Source organism: Pleurodeles waltl, chromosome 10 (genome assembly GCF_031143425.1).
Source record: "Pleurodeles waltl isolate 20211129_DDA chromosome 10, aPleWal1.hap1.20221129, whole genome shotgun sequence".
In the NCBI taxonomy this organism is placed as follows: Eukaryota; Metazoa; Chordata; class Amphibia; order Caudata; family Salamandridae; genus Pleurodeles; species Pleurodeles waltl.
The window spans coordinates 1,063,561,260-1,063,578,998 of NC_090449.1; the positions used below are offsets into that span (position 1 = coordinate 1,063,561,260).

The window sequence follows — 17,739 nt, forward strand, 5'->3', positions numbered from 1 at the left end:
GCTTCAGAGCCGAAAAAGACTGCGGAAAAAGTTTCGGTGCCGAAACACCCAGCCTCGGAGCCGAAACAGAGCTCCTATTCCGAAGAACAAGGCCTTTCATCACAACTACAAGGCTATAAATTTGGACAAGAATTAGAGATGGGAGAGGCAGATTATACACAAAGAAGGCTCCATATTCAAAAGGACACAGGGAAAATAAGAACTCTTCCCCCTATTAAAATGAAACGGAAACTCGCTTTCCAAGAAGCAGAACAACAGCCAAAAGCAAAAGTGGCTAAAGAAAAAACTCCACCACGTTGTTCGCCACAGCCATCGCCACAGCACTCACCGCAACTGTCACCAATAGCAACACCCCCAATGATGCATTCACCAACGCACACAGGGATGAGCCAGGATGACCCAGACGCATCGGATCTATACGATGCACCAATATCTGACAATAGTCCTGATTGCTACCCGGCAAGACCATCACCACCAGAAGACAGTACTGCTTACATGCAGATGGTGTCCAGAGCAGCTACTTTTCACAATGTAGCACTGCATGCAGAACCTATTGAGGATGACTTTTTATTCAATACCCTGTCATCAACACATAGCCAATACCAGAGTCTGCCGATGTTACCAGGCATGTTAAAACACGCAAAAGAAGGGTTTCAAGACCCCGTCAAAGGCAGAGCCATTACACCTACGGTGGAGAAGAAGTACAAACCTCCCCCTATGGACCCTATGTACATCACGCAACAACTAACACCTGACTCAGTGGTAGTAGGCGCAGCCCGGAAAAGGGCAAAGTCACAGACTTCTGGGGATGCACCACCACCCGACAAAGAAAGTCGAAACTTTGATGCAGCGGGGAAAAGGGTTGCAGCACAGGCAGCTAATCAATGGCGCATTGCCAATTCACAGGCTTTACTGGCAAGATATGACAGGGCTCATTGGGACGAAATGCAGCATTTCATTGAACATCTTCCCAAAGAGTTTCAAAAACGTTCACAACAAGTGGTGGAGGAGGGCCAAAGTATCTCCAACAACCAGATACGATCGGCTATGGACGCAGCGGACACAGCCGCCAGAACAGTAAACACAGCGGTCACTATTCGGAGACACACATGGCTACGCACCTCCGGATTTAAGCCAGAGATCCAGCAGGCTGTGCTTAATATGCCTTTTAATGGACAACAGTTATTCGGGCCGGAGGTGGATACAGATATAGAGAAGCTAAAGAAAGACACGGACACGGCCAAAGCCATGGGTGCGCTCTACTCCCCACAAAGCAGAGGCACCTTTAGGAAGTCACACTTTTGAGGGTGGTTTCGAGCCCAAAGCACAGAACCTTCAACCTCACAAGCCAGACCCACATACCAGGGCCAGTACCAAAGAGGAGGCTTTCGGGGACAATATAGAGGCGGACAGTTCCCTAAAACAAGAGGGGAATTCCAAAGCCCAAAAACCCCACAAACTAAACAGTGACTTCAATGTCACAAATCCCCAACACATAACACCAGTGGGAGGGAGACTCACAGCTTATCACAAAAATTGGGAACTAATAACTACGGACTCGTGGGTCCTAGCCATTATCCAACATGGTTATTGCATAGAATTCCTACAATTACCACCAAATGTGCCTCCAAGAGCACACAGCATGTCCAAACAGCACTTGGATCTATTACAACTAGAGGTCCAAGTCTTGTTACAAAAAGAGGCAATAGAACTGGTACCCAATCATCAGAAAGGAACAGGTGTTTATTCCCTATATTTTCTAATACCACAAAAGGACAAAACACTGAGACCCATCTTAGATCTCAGAACACTAAATGTTTACATCAAATCAGATCACTTTCACATGGTAACACTTCAAGACGTGATTCCCTTGCTCAAACAACAAGACTACATGTCAACATTAGACCTCAAGGATGCTTACTTCCATATACCCATACATCCTTCACACAGGAAATACTTAAGGTTTGTAATCCAAGGAGTACATTACCAATACAAAGTGTTACCATTCAGGATAACAACAGCACCAAGGGTATTTACAAAATGCCTTGAAGTAGTAGCCGCACATATCAGAAGACAGCACATACACGTATTCCCGTATCTAGACGATTGGCTAATAAAAACCAGCACTCTGAAACAGTGTCTTCAACACACAAAATACATCATAGAAACCCTTCACAAGCTAGGGTTCTCAATAAACTACCTAAAATCACACTTACAACCGTGTCAAATACAACAATACTTAGGAGCAACAATCAACACAGAAAAAGGGATTGCCACTCCAAGTCCACAAAGGGTACAAGCATTCCAAAAAGTAATACAAAGTATGCACCCAAACCAACAGTATCAAGTAAAGTTGGTGATGAAACTTCTAGGCATGATGTCTTCATGCATAGTCATTGTCCCAAACGCAAGATTACACATGCAACCCTTACAGCAGTGCCTAGCGACACAATGGACACAAGCACAGGGTCAACTTCAAGATCTAGTGTTGCTAGACCGCCAAACACACACCTCGCTTCAATGGTGGAATCCTATAAATTTAAACCAAGGGCGGTCTTTCCAGGACCCAGTGCCTCAATACGTGATCACAACAGATGCTTCCACGATAGGGTGGGGAGCACACCTCAACCAACACAGCATCCAGGGACAATGGGATACTCAACAAAAACAACTTCATATAAATCAACTAGAACTACTAGCAGTGCTTCTTGCATTGAAAGCATTTCAACCGATAATAGCCCACAAACACATTCTTTCAAAACAGACAACATGACAACAATGTATTACCTAAACAAACAGGGAGGGACACACTCATCACAGCTGTGTCTCTTAGTACAAAAGATTTGGCATTGGGCGATTCACAATCCCATTAGCCTAATAGCACAGTACATCCCAGGAATTCAAAACCAGTTGGCCGACAATCTCAGTCAAGATCACCAACAGACCCACGAATGGGAAATTCATCCCCAGATACTGCAAACCTACTTCCAAAACTAGGGAACTCCTCAAATAGACCTATTTGCAACAAAAGCAAATTCAAAATGCCAAAACTTCGCATCCAGGTACCCACACCCTCAATCCAAGGGCAATGCGTTATGGATGAGTTGGTCAGGGATTTTTGCTTACGCTTTTCCCCCTCTCCCACTCCTTCCGTATCTAGTAAACAAATTGAGTCAAAACAAACTCAAACTAATACTAGTAGCACCAACTTGGGCTCATCAACCATGGTACACAACACTACTAGACCTGTCAGTAGTACCTCGTGTCAAACTACCAACCAGACCAGACCTGTTAACTCAACACAAACAACAGATCAGACACCCGAATCCAGCATCACTCAATCTAGCAATCTGGCTCCTGAAGTCTTAGAATTTGGACATCTAGACCTTAGACAAGAATGTATGGAGGTCATTAAACAAGCTAGGAAACCTACTACAAGACATTGCTACGCAAATAAATGGAAAAGATTAGTTTATTACTGTCATAGTAATCAAATTCAACCACTACATGCGTCAACAAAAATCATTGTAAGCTACTTATTACATTTACAAAAATCTAAGCTAGCTTTTTCATCCATCACGATACATCTCACTGCAATTTCTGCCTACCTGCAAATTACACATTCAACATCACTCTTTATTCCCCCAAGAACACCAGCGCCTTCATGGAATCTCAATATTGTATTAACACGACTCATGGGTCCACCATTTGAACCCATGCACTCTTGTGAAATGCAGTACTTAATTAACATGGAAAGTAGCCTTCCTAATAGCTATAACATCTCTTAGAAGAGTAAGTGAAATACAAGTATTTACCATACAGGAACCCTTTATACAAATACACAAGCATAAAGTGGTTCTACGCACAAATCCCAAAATTTTATCAAAAGTTATATCACCGTTCCACTTAAATCAAACTGTGGAACTACCAGTATTTTTTCCACTGTAGCTGAAAGAGCATTACATACATTAGACATCAAAAGGGCACTAATGTATTACATTGATAGAACCAAACATTTTCGCAAAACAAAACAATTGTAGCTTTTCAAAAACCACATGCAGGAAATCCAATATCCAAACAAGGCATTGCCAGATGGATAGTTAAATGTATTCAAACCTGCTATGTTAAAGCAAAGAGAGAACTGACTATTACACCAAAGGCACACTCCACTAGAAAGAAAAGCGCCACCATGGCCTTTCTAGGAAATATACCAATGATAGAAATCTGTAAAGCAGCCACATGGTCTACGCCGCATACATTCACAAAACATTACTGTGTGGATGTGTTAACAACACAACAAGCCACAGTAGGACAGGCAGTATTACGAACATTATTTCAAACAACTACAACTCCTACAGGCTAAACCACCGCTTTTGGGGAGATAACTGCTTACTAGTCTATGCACAGCATGTGTATCTGCAGCTACACATGCCATCGAACGGAAAATGTCACTTAACCAGTGTACATCTGTTTGTGGCATGAGACGCTGCAGATTCACATGCGCCCTCCAACCTCCCCGGGAGCCTGTAGCCGTTATAAGTTGATAATAATAATAAACTTGTATATTTGTAAATATATATGTATATATCACTTTTAGACACATTATGTACATACATACTTACTCCATTGCATGGGCACTATTACTATATACACAACTCCTACCTCACCCTCTGAGGGGAAAACAATCTAACATGGAGTCGACGCCCATGTGCAATGGAGCCGAAAGGGGAGGAGTCCCTCGATCTCGTGACTCGAAAACACTTCTTCGAAGAAAAACAACTTGTAACACTCCGAGCCCAACACTAGACGGCAGGATAATGCACAGCATGTGAATCTGCAGCGTCTCATGCCACGAACAGATGTACACTGGGTAAGTGACATTTTCCATATATATATTAAGCTAAAGAGAAAAAATGATGAGGACACAGGTGTGCACAACTCAGTCTGTATTTCTAGGATTTTGGATGACTTTGTGTAATGCATGCTTTGGCATGGATGTGGTTACGTGGTTCCCAGTATTGAAGTCACTATTCTGAGCTGTTCAAAACATGTCTTCACATGCTGAAATGCCAAACATGTCAAACACCCAAGTAAAAGTATGAAGGTCTGTACTAAAGGCGTGTGTGAGTGTTTTCTGAGTATAATATTCTGTGTCATTGATATCTTTGCCAGATTTACATGCGAACAGCCTTACATCCCCCAGATGAGCTACATGGTGAATAATTACATGCAAGTGCTCAGAATCTAAAGTTTATCCGTTAAATCTCTGTGCATTCAACACTAACTGGTGCAGAGGGAATAAGCAGTGCTAAACAGAAAATGGGCCGTAGTAAACAAGTTGGCTGTTACAAGCAGTTACAGGTTCATTTTTAAAGAGATGTATACCCATATTTCCAAATCTTTCACAAATACATTTTCAACAAGCATGTGAATCTATAAAAGATACTAATGATGAACTATAGTCATAGATAAAAGAACTGCAGTCATAGGTAAGTATCTCACTTTTTAAGGATGTAGTGTTTTTACAGATTATGCAGATTTTTGTTTTAAGATTAAAATTCTTTGTATGCTTTCGAGTAAATTGGTGTCCTCTTCATATGACTGCTTTAAATCGGCAGTTTTCTGGTCCAAAAACATCTTTTTTCAGAAATCTGTGGACCGAAGCATTCAGACAGTGGTATCCTGCTTGTTCGCTCCTGAAAACAGATTGCAACGGAACTCTTTTATATCTCAGGAAGAATACCTGAAGGTATGTTACATGTAGCTTTCATTAATGTCTTCATTAAATTGCCTTGGTGTGCTGCATTTTTGTCTTACAAACTGCTTTTGCTTGCATTCTGACCTCTGTTTTTAGACTCCCAGTGAACATAGCTGGTTGTGAATGTGGCATTTCTATAGCTCCAACCCAGCCAAAAGACAGCAGAACACTGTAAAGGGTCAAACGGAAGCCTCGACTAACAATGACACACTGCTGGCTTGTGGACGGTTATGTTCTTGATGGATACAGGGTTGTTCCAGAGTTTTGATGCACAGTTAAACAAGCATTGGCAAAGCCAATAGGTTTCCGCAATCTGAGAGCTTTAACGGTTGTCAATGTTAATGCGTTCGTGTACGGCGCTGAGGCTGCTGACATGATATGCAGGTTCTCGACAGAAGAACACTGCTGTAGTTGGTGTTGGCCACTGAGACCTGGGGTGTGTTGTTTTGTGCATTGAAATTGAGCTCCCATACCTCCATCCTCAACCGGGTGAGTTATATAGAGATTCAGCATTCACCGCGTACATAGAAGAGGGAATTAACATGAAAAGAGGCATTGATAGAGCGGCTAGAACGATGAGCTATAGAGTGGACCGAAAAGATAGAAACTTATTTGTCAGCTATTAGCCATATCAAATGCACGCAAACACCTATTTTATAAATGCAGTTGTCATCTGCAAACGGTGTGATAACACTATTAAATCACATCAACAAAACGTGTAGTTTTGGAATCCTTGGAGGAAGATAAGAGGAGACTGAGCTGGTAAAAGCACAAACAACTGTGTAGCGTGCTGAAAAAAGTAGTTCCTAACGCAGGTCCTAAAATGGGAGCTGTGGGTGGATACTAATACTATGTCGATGCTCTCAGAGAGGGCTGAAAACAAGAAGAGGCATGACACATGCATGGTATGGACAAAGGGGGATAAAAGAGTACGAGCGTGACGAAGGACTGAACAAATTGTAAGTATATGGGTGGGTTGAAGCCCACAGATTGAATACAACGTCCCTCTTCGAGAGAGCGCATACACTGTCTAGCTGAGTCCTCATAACCGGGTGCATTCTAGATGCCATTCTTATATCATAACTCAGCTCTGATGTCTTAAAGTCCAGTAAACAAGAGAACCCTCTGTGGACTTGCATTACTGTCCAGCTCACTAAAAGAAAAACATGAAGTGCTTTCTAGAAACACACAAGAATAAGGCAGCACAGCTTCACAGAGCCACCTTGGAGCTACTAGATACATACATAAGCACCGCAGTGTTCCTATTCATAACCAATATACAAGAACGAGTGAACTCTTAATCACTTGGCAAAGGACATGCCCATCATTAAGAGAGTTGCCTGAAGATCCTACCCAAAAACGGCACTTCAAGGATGATGAAAGAATCATACATAGAATGTTGTGGGATTTGGACATATAGCTCATAAATGTGTGTGGGGTCAGGACATGGGCCAAAAAATACATGAATAGAACATGTTCCTCAAAAATTGTGAGAAGAGACTTAGGGCCTGATTGGGAGTAAAGGTGTTATTTCATTTGCGATACTTAACACCTATTAAGAGTTCATAGGGAATAATGTGGCTTTTGGTGTATAGCGCACTAAAATTAACATGATAGGTAAATACTGTATATATTCCCTTGTGAATGTGGAATTATGTAATGCATCCGATAATTAACAGATGCATTATTTACCTTCAAACTCGTATTTCAGACCCATGTATAAACAGAGTTTGCAAATGGGTAGAAAATTAGGAGCAACTCCGAATCGGGTTCTATTTATCTTAAAGGTTTGCAAACTCCTCAAGACAGTTTAACCAGTCACTTTTTCACCAAATACATTTCTTTATTCATATAACTACCTGTTTTGTTGGACATGCATGAACAGGAAATCTTTAGTAGAGACACTGGTACCAGACAGTGAGCTGTCAGGTGTATGTATGGAGAGCGAGTGGCTACCACAGACATGTTAATAATATAACCGGCGTACGCCTAACAGTGCACAGTATATGTAACACACTTAATTCAGCATCTTCTACTGATTTATGTGTAATAACATTAGTGCTAATTTCTTGCAAGACAACCTGCAAAAACATCTGTGAGTACAATGCAGTTGTTAAAGTAGCCCTATTCGACGAATTCTTGGACTTTAAAGGTTTATTATCAAAACCTTAAGTTCGATGGCATCTGTCGCTGTAGATACGCATGTTCTGCAATAGCTCGCCATCTGGTGTTGGGCCGGAGTGTTACAAGTTGTTTTTCTTCGAAGAAGTCTTTCGAGTCACGGGACCGAGTGACTCCTCCTTTTGTCTCCATTGCGCATGGGCGTCGACTCCATCCTCGATTGTTTTTTTTCCGCCATCGGGTTCGGACGTGTTCCTGTCGCTCCGAGTTTCGGAACAGAAAAAATAGTTAATTTCGGAAGATTTTCGTCGGTATTGTTGCGTTCGGGATCGGCATACTTACATTCAACACCGCATCGAAGATCGAAGAGCTCCGGTGCCCTTCGGGGTAATTTTTCGATCCTCCGTCGGGGCCTGGTCGGCCCGACCGCGTGCTGAAGAACGCCGATGGAACGGACCCCGTTCCGTTTCTGCCCCAAATGCCACAATAAATACCCCTACACAGACCAACACTTGGTCTGCAACCTGTGCCTGTCACCTGAGCACAGCGAAGACACCTGCGAGGCCTGTCGTGCGTTCCGGTCCCGAAAAACACTCCGAGACCGTCGAGCCAGAAGACTTCAAATGGCGTCCGCACCGACAGCCCGACGGGAGTTCGAGGAACAGGAAGAGGAAGGTACCTTCTCGATCCAAGACTCAGACTCCGAAGGATTCGACGATACACAAACCGTGAGTAAGACGTCGAAAACCACACAAAGAAACATTTACAAGGCCCAGGGGACGCCACTGCCACCAGGCCATGGCTCAACCCATAAAATCGGTGACCGACCGTCGGCACCGAAAAAGGCCCAAACAGTGCCGAGATCGTCCGACTCCGGTCGAGACACCGGCACGCAGCCTTCTCGGGACCGAGAAAGTGCTGGAGACAAGCCTCGACACCGAGATGCCGGTGTGGACACGGCTCGGCGCCGAGACAGCGGCACCGAAACAGATCGACGCCGAGAGGTTTCGGCCCCGAAAAGGAAAAAAGTCACCTCGGAGCCGAAAAAACACGCAGACAAAGTTTCGACGCCGAAACAAACTGCAAGCGACCCAGCTTCAGGCTCTTATACAGAAGAGCACTCGCTAACCTCCCAAATGCAGAAGCATAGGTTTGAGGAAGAGCTACAAGCAACTGATGCGGACCATACGCAAAAGCGTATCTTCATTCAGCAGGGGACAGGAAAAATAAGCACCCTTCCCCCCATTAGGAGAAAGAGAAGGTTGGAGTTCCAGACGGAACAAGCACCACAACCAAAAGTGGTGAAAAGAGTTACACCACCACCCTCTCCTCCGCCCGTGATTAACGTTTCACCAGCACAAACGCCATCACACTCCCCAGCTCACACCACCATGAGCCAGGGTGACCAAGACCAGGACGCATGGGACCTATACGACGCCCCAGTGTCAGATAACAGCCCAGAGGCATACCCTACAAAACCATCTCCACCAGAAGACAGCACCGCGTACTCTCAGGTGGTGGCTAGAGCAGCACAATTTCACAACGTAAGCCTCCACTCAGAACAGGTCGAGGATGATTTCTTGTTCAACACACTCTCCTCCACCCACAGCTCCTACCAAAGCCTGCCTATGCTCCCTGGTATGCTCCGGCACGCAAAAGACATATTTAAGGACCCGGTCAAAAGTAGGGCAATCACACCAAGGGTGGAAAAAAAGTATAAGCCGCCTCCTACAGACCCGGCTTTCATCACAACACAGCTGCCACCAGACTCTGTTGTTGTAGGAGCAGCTAGGAAAAGGGCCAACTCTCACACATCTGGAGATGCACCACCCCCAGATAAAGAAAGCCGCAAGTTTGATGCAGCTGGTAAAAGAGTCGCAGCACAAGCTGCAAACCAGTGGCGCATCGCGAACTCCCAGGCACTACTTGCGCGCTATGACAGAGCCCACTGGGACGAGATGCAACATCTCATTGAACATCTGCCCAAAGACTTCCAAAATAGGGCAAAACAAGTGGTTGAGGAGGGACAGGCCATCTCCAACAACCAGATCCGCTCCTCCATGGACGCTGCAGATACAGCTGCACGGACAATTAATACATCTGTAACTATCAGAAGGCATGCATGGCTCCGAACGTCTGGATTTAAACCAGAGATTCAACAAGCAGTTCTCAATATGCCTTTTAATGAAAAAGAACTGTTCGGTCCAGAAGTGGACACAGCGATTGAGAAACTCAAAAAAGATACGGACACTGCCAAAGCCATGGGCGCACTCTACTCCCCGCAGAGCAGAGGGAATTACAGCTCATTCCGTAAAACGCCCTTTCGAGGGGGGTTTCGGGGTCAAAGCACACAAGCCAGCACCTCACAAGCCACACCGTCCAGTTACCAAGGACAGTATAGAGGAGGTTTTCGGGGACAATATAGAGGAGGGCAATTCCCTAGAAATAGAGGAAGATTCCAAAGCCCCAAAACCCCTACTACTAAACAGTGACTCACATGTCACTCACCCCCTCCACACAACACCAGTGGGGGGACGAATAGGTCATTATTACAGAGCATGGGAGAAAATCACTACAGACACTTGGGTTCTAGCAATTATCCAACATGGTTACTGCATAGAATTTCTACAGTTCCCTCCAAACATACCACCAAAAGCACAAAATTTAACAACACACCATTCCAATCTCCTAGAGATAGAAGTGCAGGCACTATTGCAAAAGAATGCAATCGAATTAGTGCCAGACACACAAATAAACACAGGAGTTTACTCACTGTACTTTCTGATACCAAAGAAGGACAAAACACTGAGACCAATCCTAGACCTCAGAGTAGTCAACACTTTCATCAAATCAGACCACTTCCACATGGTCACACTACAAGAAGTATTGCCATTGCTAAAGCTGCACGACTACATGGCAACTTTAGACCTCAAGGATGCTTATTTCCATATACCAATTCACCCATCGCACAGGAAATACCTAAGGTTTGTATTCAAAGGAATACATTACCAATTCAAGGTACTGCCTTTCGGATTAACAACCGCACCAAGAGTCTTTACCAAATGTCTAGCGGTAGTCGCTGCACACATCAGAAGGCAGCAAATACATGTGTTCCCATATCTAGACGACTGGCTAATCAAGGCCCATTCGTTAATAGAGTGCTCAAATCACACAAATCATATCATACAAACCCTCTTCAAACTAGGGTTCACCGTCAATTTCACAAAATCCAAAATTCGGCCACGCAAGGTACAACAATACCTGGGAGCCATAATAAACACATCAAAAGGAGTAGCCACTCCAAGTCCACAAAGAATTCAAAATTTCAACACCATCATACAACGCATGTATCCAACACAAAAGATACAAGCAAAGATGGTATTACAACTCCTAGGCATGATGTCATCATGCATAGCCATTGTCCCAAACGCAAGACTGCACATGAGGCCCTTACAACAATGCCTAGCATCACAGTGGTCTCAAGCACAGGGTCACCTTCTAAATCTGGTGTTAATAGACCGCCAAACTTACCTCTCGCTTCTGTGGTGGAACAACATAAATTTAAACAAGGGGCGGCCTTTCCAAGACCCAGTGCCACAATACGTAATAACAACAGATGCTTCCATGACAGGGTGGGGAGCACACCTCGATCAACACAGCATACAAGGACAATGGAACGTACATCAAACAAAACTGCATATCAATCACCTAGAACTTCTTGCAGTTTTTCAAGCACTAAAAGCTTTCCAACCAATAATAGTTCACAAATACATTCTCGTCAAAACAGACAACATGACAACAATGTATTATCTAAACAAGCAGGGAGGGACGCACTCCACGCAGTTAAGCATGTTAGCACAAAAAATTTGGCATTGGGCAATTCACAACCAAATTCGCCTAATTGCACAGTTTATACCAGGGATACAAAATCAACTCGCAGACAATCTCTCTCGAGATCACCAACAGGTCCACGAATGGGAAATTCACCCCCAAATACTGAACACTTATTTCAAACTCTGGGGAACACCTCAGATAGACTTGTTTGCGACAAGGGAGAACGCAAAATGCCAAAACTTCGCATCCAGATACCCACACAAACAATCCCAAGGCAATGCCCTATGGATGAACTGGTCAGGGATATTTGCTTACGCTTTTCCTCCTCTCCCTCTCCTTCCTTACCTGGTAAACAAACTCAGTCAAAGCAAACTCAAACTCATATTGATAGCACCAACTTGGGCAAGGCAACCCTGGTACACAACGCTGCTAGACCTATCAGTGGTACCCTGCATCAAATTGCCCAACAGGCCAGATCTGTTGACACAGCACAACCAAAAGATCAGACACCCAGATCCAGCATCGCTGAATCTAGCAATCTGGCTCCTGAAATCCTAGAATTCGGGCACTTACAACTTACCCAAGAATGTATGGAAGTCATAAAACAAGCAAGAAGGCCATCCACCAGGCACTGCTATGCAAGTAAATGGAAGAGGTTTGTTTGCTACTGCCATATTAATCAAATACAACCATTACACACAACTCCAGAACATGTAGTGGGTTACTTGCTTCACTTACAAAAATCTAACCTAGCTTTCTCTTCCATTAAGATTCACCTTGCAGCAATATCTGCATACCTGCAGACTACCTATTCAACTTCCCTATATAAAATACCAGTCATTAAAGCATTCATGGAGGGCCTTAGGAGAATTATACCACCAAGAACACTACCTGTTCCTTCATGGAACCTAAATGTTGTCCTAACTAGACTTATGGGTCCACCTTTTGAACCCATGCACTCCTGCGACATACAGTTCCTAACCTGGAAGGTGGCATTTCTCATCGCCATTACTTCCCTGAGAAGAGTAAGCGAGATTCAGGCGTTTACTATACAGGAACCTTTTATACAACTACACAAAAATAAAGTCGTCCTAAGGACCAATCCTAAATTTTTGCCAAAGGTTATTTCACCGTTCCATCTAAATCAAACAGTGGAACTTCCGGTGTTCTTTCCACAGCCAGATACCGTAGCTGAAAGGGCACTACATACATTAGATGTCAAAAGAGCATTAATGTATTACATTGACAGAACAAAGAACATCAGAAAGACTAAACAACTCTTTATTGCATTTCAAAAACCTCATGCAGGAAACCCAATTTCAAAACAAGGTATAGCCAGATGGATAGTTAAATGCATCCAAATCTGCTACCTTAAAGCTAAACGACAGCTGCCCATTACACCAAGGGCACACTCAACCAGAAAGAAAGGTGCTACCATGGCCTTTCTAGGAAACATCCCAATGCAAGAAATATGTAAGGCAGCCACATGGTCTACGCCTCACACATTCACCAAGCACTACTGTGTAGACGTGTTATCCGCACAACAAGCCACAGTAGGTCAAGCTGTATTAAGGACATTATTTCAGACTACTTCCACTCCTACAGGCTGATCCACCGCTTTTGGGGAAATAACTGCTTACTAGTCTATTGCAGAACATGCGTATCTACAGCGACAGATGCCATCGAACTGAAAATGTCACTTACCCAGTGTACATCTGTTCGTGGCATCAGTCGCAGTAGATTCGCATGTGCCCACCCGCCTCCCCGGGAGCCTGTAGCAGTTTGGAAGTTACCTTCAATTATTTATATATGTATCATCTCAACCTTAAATAAGTGCATACTTAGTCACTCCATTGCATGGGCACTATTACTACAATTCAACTCCTACCTCACCCTCTGCGGGGAAAAACAATCGAGGATGGAGTCGACGCCCATGCGCAATGGAGACAAAAGGAGGAGTCACTCGGTCCCGTGACTCGAAAGACTTCTTCGAAGAAAAACAACTTGTAACACTCCGGCCCAACACCAGATGGCGAGCTATTGCAGAACATGCGAATCTACTGCGACTGATGCCACGAACAGATGTACACTGGGTAAGTGACATTTTCATTTCTCTCGTAGGGGATTTCCATGTATAATCATAAGCACTGAATAGTTCCGCGCACCTGCGGGGACCCCGGAGCACTGATGTGAAGTATATTCTTAAGTGCAGATACCAGCCCTTTGAAAAAAGGTCTGTCAAAACCACTTAAGAATACAGTGTGCAGCCTATGTGAACAGCTACACAGGCCACATTGTTAAAAAGAAACAGCTGTATTGTAAATTCACGTTCAAACACTCATTTATTCTAGAAATGTAATAAAAAATACATTCTCATACTTTATTTACACCTCCCATGAGAATAAAACAATGCAGGGCAGTGTAGCCCATAGGCTGCCATTATACAGAATGTAAATAGAGCTGTGCCTTTAAGAAAGTAAAGTCTTCCTGTATCCCATCATGCACAGCAAAAGGCAGTTGCCTAAGTTCTTTTTTACGGCTCCTTCTGACAGGACCCTGAAGCATTGAGTTCTAACCCACAAAGCCTTTTTTTGACAGAAATTCAATTAAAACCTTTTGAATTTCAATTTCACTCGACGTTTTTAATATTGAGTGAACATTTGCTAACCTTTTCTGTCAAATTCTGACAGAAATTTAAGGTTTTTCTATTTTAGAAATGCCTTCACTTTTTGATAAATGTCCTTCTTGTGGCAGAAAAAAAGCTAAAACAGACCCACACCGGGTCTGTATAATTTGCTTTCCATCCAGCCACAAACCTGACTCCTGTGACATATGTAGAACTTTACCCAGAAGGACCCTTTGTGATAGGGAGAAAATTCGACTTCAGGCAAGAAAGGACAGGAGAAGAAGTGGCCAATCTGCCACAGAGCGAGGAGAAGGTCAGTCTTCTACCAGGGCTCACCCTGTTTCCTCTGCCAGATCTGCTCAGAAACGGCATAGGTCTCCGACGTCGAGGCCAGGAACGGCGCCAACATGCTCGCCGTCGAGGACCGGCTCACCGGCGAGAAAGAAGCATCGGTCAACGTCGGCAGCCGTTTCGCCGTCGAGACGGCGTGGACGCTCGCCGTCGAGAAGATCTGGGTCCGGGTTGGCGACGAGAAGATCTGGGTCCGGTTCGCCGCCGACGCGACGAGGACGATCGGCGACGAGAGAGAGTGCTCGCCGTCAAAGACGGTTGCCGTCATCGCATCGAAGTCGAGGAAGGTCGTCGAGAGGATCTCAGCAACGGGGGGGATCAACGCCAAGAGGCAACCGTCGCCACCGTACTTCGACGTCGAGGAGTGTGTCGACGTCGAGGCGATAGTCAAAGAGGCCTAGAAGGGTTTATACCACTTCAGAATCCTTGGCCTCACTCATCCTTCTTCCAGCTTCGCCTCAGCTGTCTCCCCAACAGCCGCCGTTGCCGCAGACACCGGTAACACCTACGGCTCCTCTTCCGGCTCCCCCTTCAGAGTCTGTGCCGGTGACTCCAGCGGAATCCATAAGACATTCCAGGCATTCCTCTAGACGTTCGTCTTCCTCTCGGCACCATCGACATGAGTCACTTCAGAGATCTTCACATTCACGTCATAGACATTCGTCTTTGTCTACACAGGATTACTCTCCAACCCTGTCGGACTCACCGTCCCCGAGGGTGTCCCCCATAGATGACGTGAATACCTTCCAAGAGGTCCTAGTGCGCGGGGCGACCAAACTAAATATCCCGATGGCGGTACCCGCCCCATCGACCTCGGTGATCTTCGAGACTTTACACCAGAGAGCATCCTCAAGACCTTTACTTCCACTGGTCCCGGGTCTTCTTGAAACAGCAATGGATATTTTTCTGACACCGGCCACAATGAAATCTGCTCCTTCCAGGCTTATTAAATAGTATCGCCCACTGGAACAAGACCCTCTATTCCTAAGGTCAGACCCAGTGCTGGACTCAGTGGTTATAGTAGCGGCAAAGAAATTACACTCTACATCTCCGTCTTCCTCCTCGCCTCCGGACATGGAGAGTAGAAAGATCGATGCCGCAGGCCGAAAAGTATGTTCTACTGCAGCCATCACAATGAAAGCAGCCAGTGCTACTGCTTTATTAGGAAGATACGATCGTGCTCTTTGGGACTCTATGCTACAGTTTGCAGAGCACCTACCCAAAGACAAAAGGGAAGATTTCTTGGAGGTCGTGGGTGAGGGTGCCATGGTTTCCAACCAGGTGCTAAGCGCTGCTGCTGATTCTTCGGTGCTGTCGGCACATAACTAAGCTCATGGAGTAGCTTTACGACGACACGCTTGGTTGCGATTAACATCTCTCAAACCAGAGGCACAGCAGAGAATTCAGAATTTACCATTCTCAGGCTCCACCTTGTTCGGCTCTCATGCCGATGACGAGATGTCAAGAATGAAGTCTGAGCTAGACACTTTAAAAGCGGTAGGCATCGAACGCCAAAAGGAACAACGAAAAGTATTCTGTCCCTACCAGCGAAGACTATTCACCCACAGGTATCAGACACCACACTGGATGTCCTCACGTCCCCAGCAGCAACAACAGCATCAAAGGGCCTTCTCGACACAGCGAAAGTCGACAAGGGGTCGTTCCACGCCGCAAACTCAGGCAACTCGCCAGGCTCCCGCGTCTAAGCCCTGAATCTTCGCTTCCCCCTCCTCTGTTATCCACTCCGGTAGGGGGAAGGATCTCAAATCATCTGTTTGAGTGGCTACGCATCACATCAGACTCCTGGGTATTGAATATTGTGCGAAATGGTTACGCTCTCAGATTCATCAGTCCTCCTCCATCTGTTCCACCCAAACCAGCCAGCCACCACCTCAAAGCTCTTCAGTTAGAAGTAGTAATCCTATTACAAAAAAGAGCACTAGAGCCCGTCCCGATCAATCAACGCGGGAAAGGGATTTATTCGAGGTATTTTCTAGTGCCAAAGAAGGACAAACAAGAGCTTCGTCCCATTCTAGATATAAGGATAGCAAACAAGTGGATTCGCAGAGAGAAATTCAGGATGCTATCCTTACACCAAATTTACCCGCAACCTCGTCAGGGCGACTGGCTCTGCGCGATAGACCTTCGCGACGCTTATTTTCACATTCCCGTGAGCAAGAAACATCGAAAATTTCTAAGGTTCACCGTCGGCAAAAGTCATTACTAATTTGCAGTTCTACCCTTCGGCCTCAAATCAGCACCGAGAACTTTTTCCAAATGCATGACGGTGGTAGCCGCCCATTTGAGAAATCATAGAATATTTGTCTACCCCTATCTAGACGATTGGCTCATGAAGGCCTCCAACTATCTAGAGGCTCAACAACATTTCAACTGGGCTCAACAGCTGCTCCAGAATCTCAGTCTTCAAGTCAATCTTCTCAAGTCCACAGTAACGGCTGTTAAGAGGCTGCACTACTTAGGGGCCATTATAGATACCAATCAAGGAAAGGTGTTTCCTTCGGAGGAACGACGATTATCGATTCTCCAAAAGTGCAAACAACTAGAGAGAACACCACAGACCACTGCAAGAGTAATATCCTCTCTACTGGGCTCAATGGCGTCTTGTATCCATCTCGTTCCCAATGCTCGCCTCCATATGAGACCCTTACAGGAGTGCTTGGAGGATCAATGGTGCCAACTGATGGACGATTGGGAGAGCAGAGTCCTTCTTTCTCCCCACGCTCTACAATCCCTCAAGTGGTGGTGTTCACCCAACAATCTTTTGGCGGGGATTCCTTTCCAGCAAAAGACTCCAGCTCAAACCATTGTAACAGACGCATCGCTGCTCGGATGGGGAGCGCACATGGATCATCTTCGAGTCCAAGGCAAGTGGTCACAGAGAGAGAGTCTCTATCATATCAACCTGCTGGGGCTTCGCGCAGTCCATCTTGCGCTCAAGGCCTTCCTACCTTCTCTGAAAACGGAAACTCTCCTCCAGACGGACAACGTGGCCACCATGTATTACGTAAACAAACAAGGAGGCACCAGG

The 17,739-nt window shown here is 45.1% G+C and overlaps 1 protein-coding gene across 2 annotated transcripts in view; it reads left to right on the forward strand.

The window, feature by feature from the left end:
• DAZL (deleted in azoospermia like) overlaps positions 1-17,739 on the forward strand; it is a 580,342-nt gene that overhangs the window by 502,332 nt on the left and 60,271 nt on the right. Inside the window, exon 10 of one of the 2 annotated variants that reach the window (XM_069212083.1) lies at positions 5,619-5,749. In XM_069212083.1, the coding sequence (XP_069068184.1) occupies positions 5,619-5,747 (129 nt within the window). In that variant the 3' untranslated portion in view covers positions 5,748-5,749. The remainder of the gene's footprint in view (positions 1-5,618; positions 5,750-17,739) is intronic. The other variant, XM_069212082.1, reaches the window with a different exon arrangement.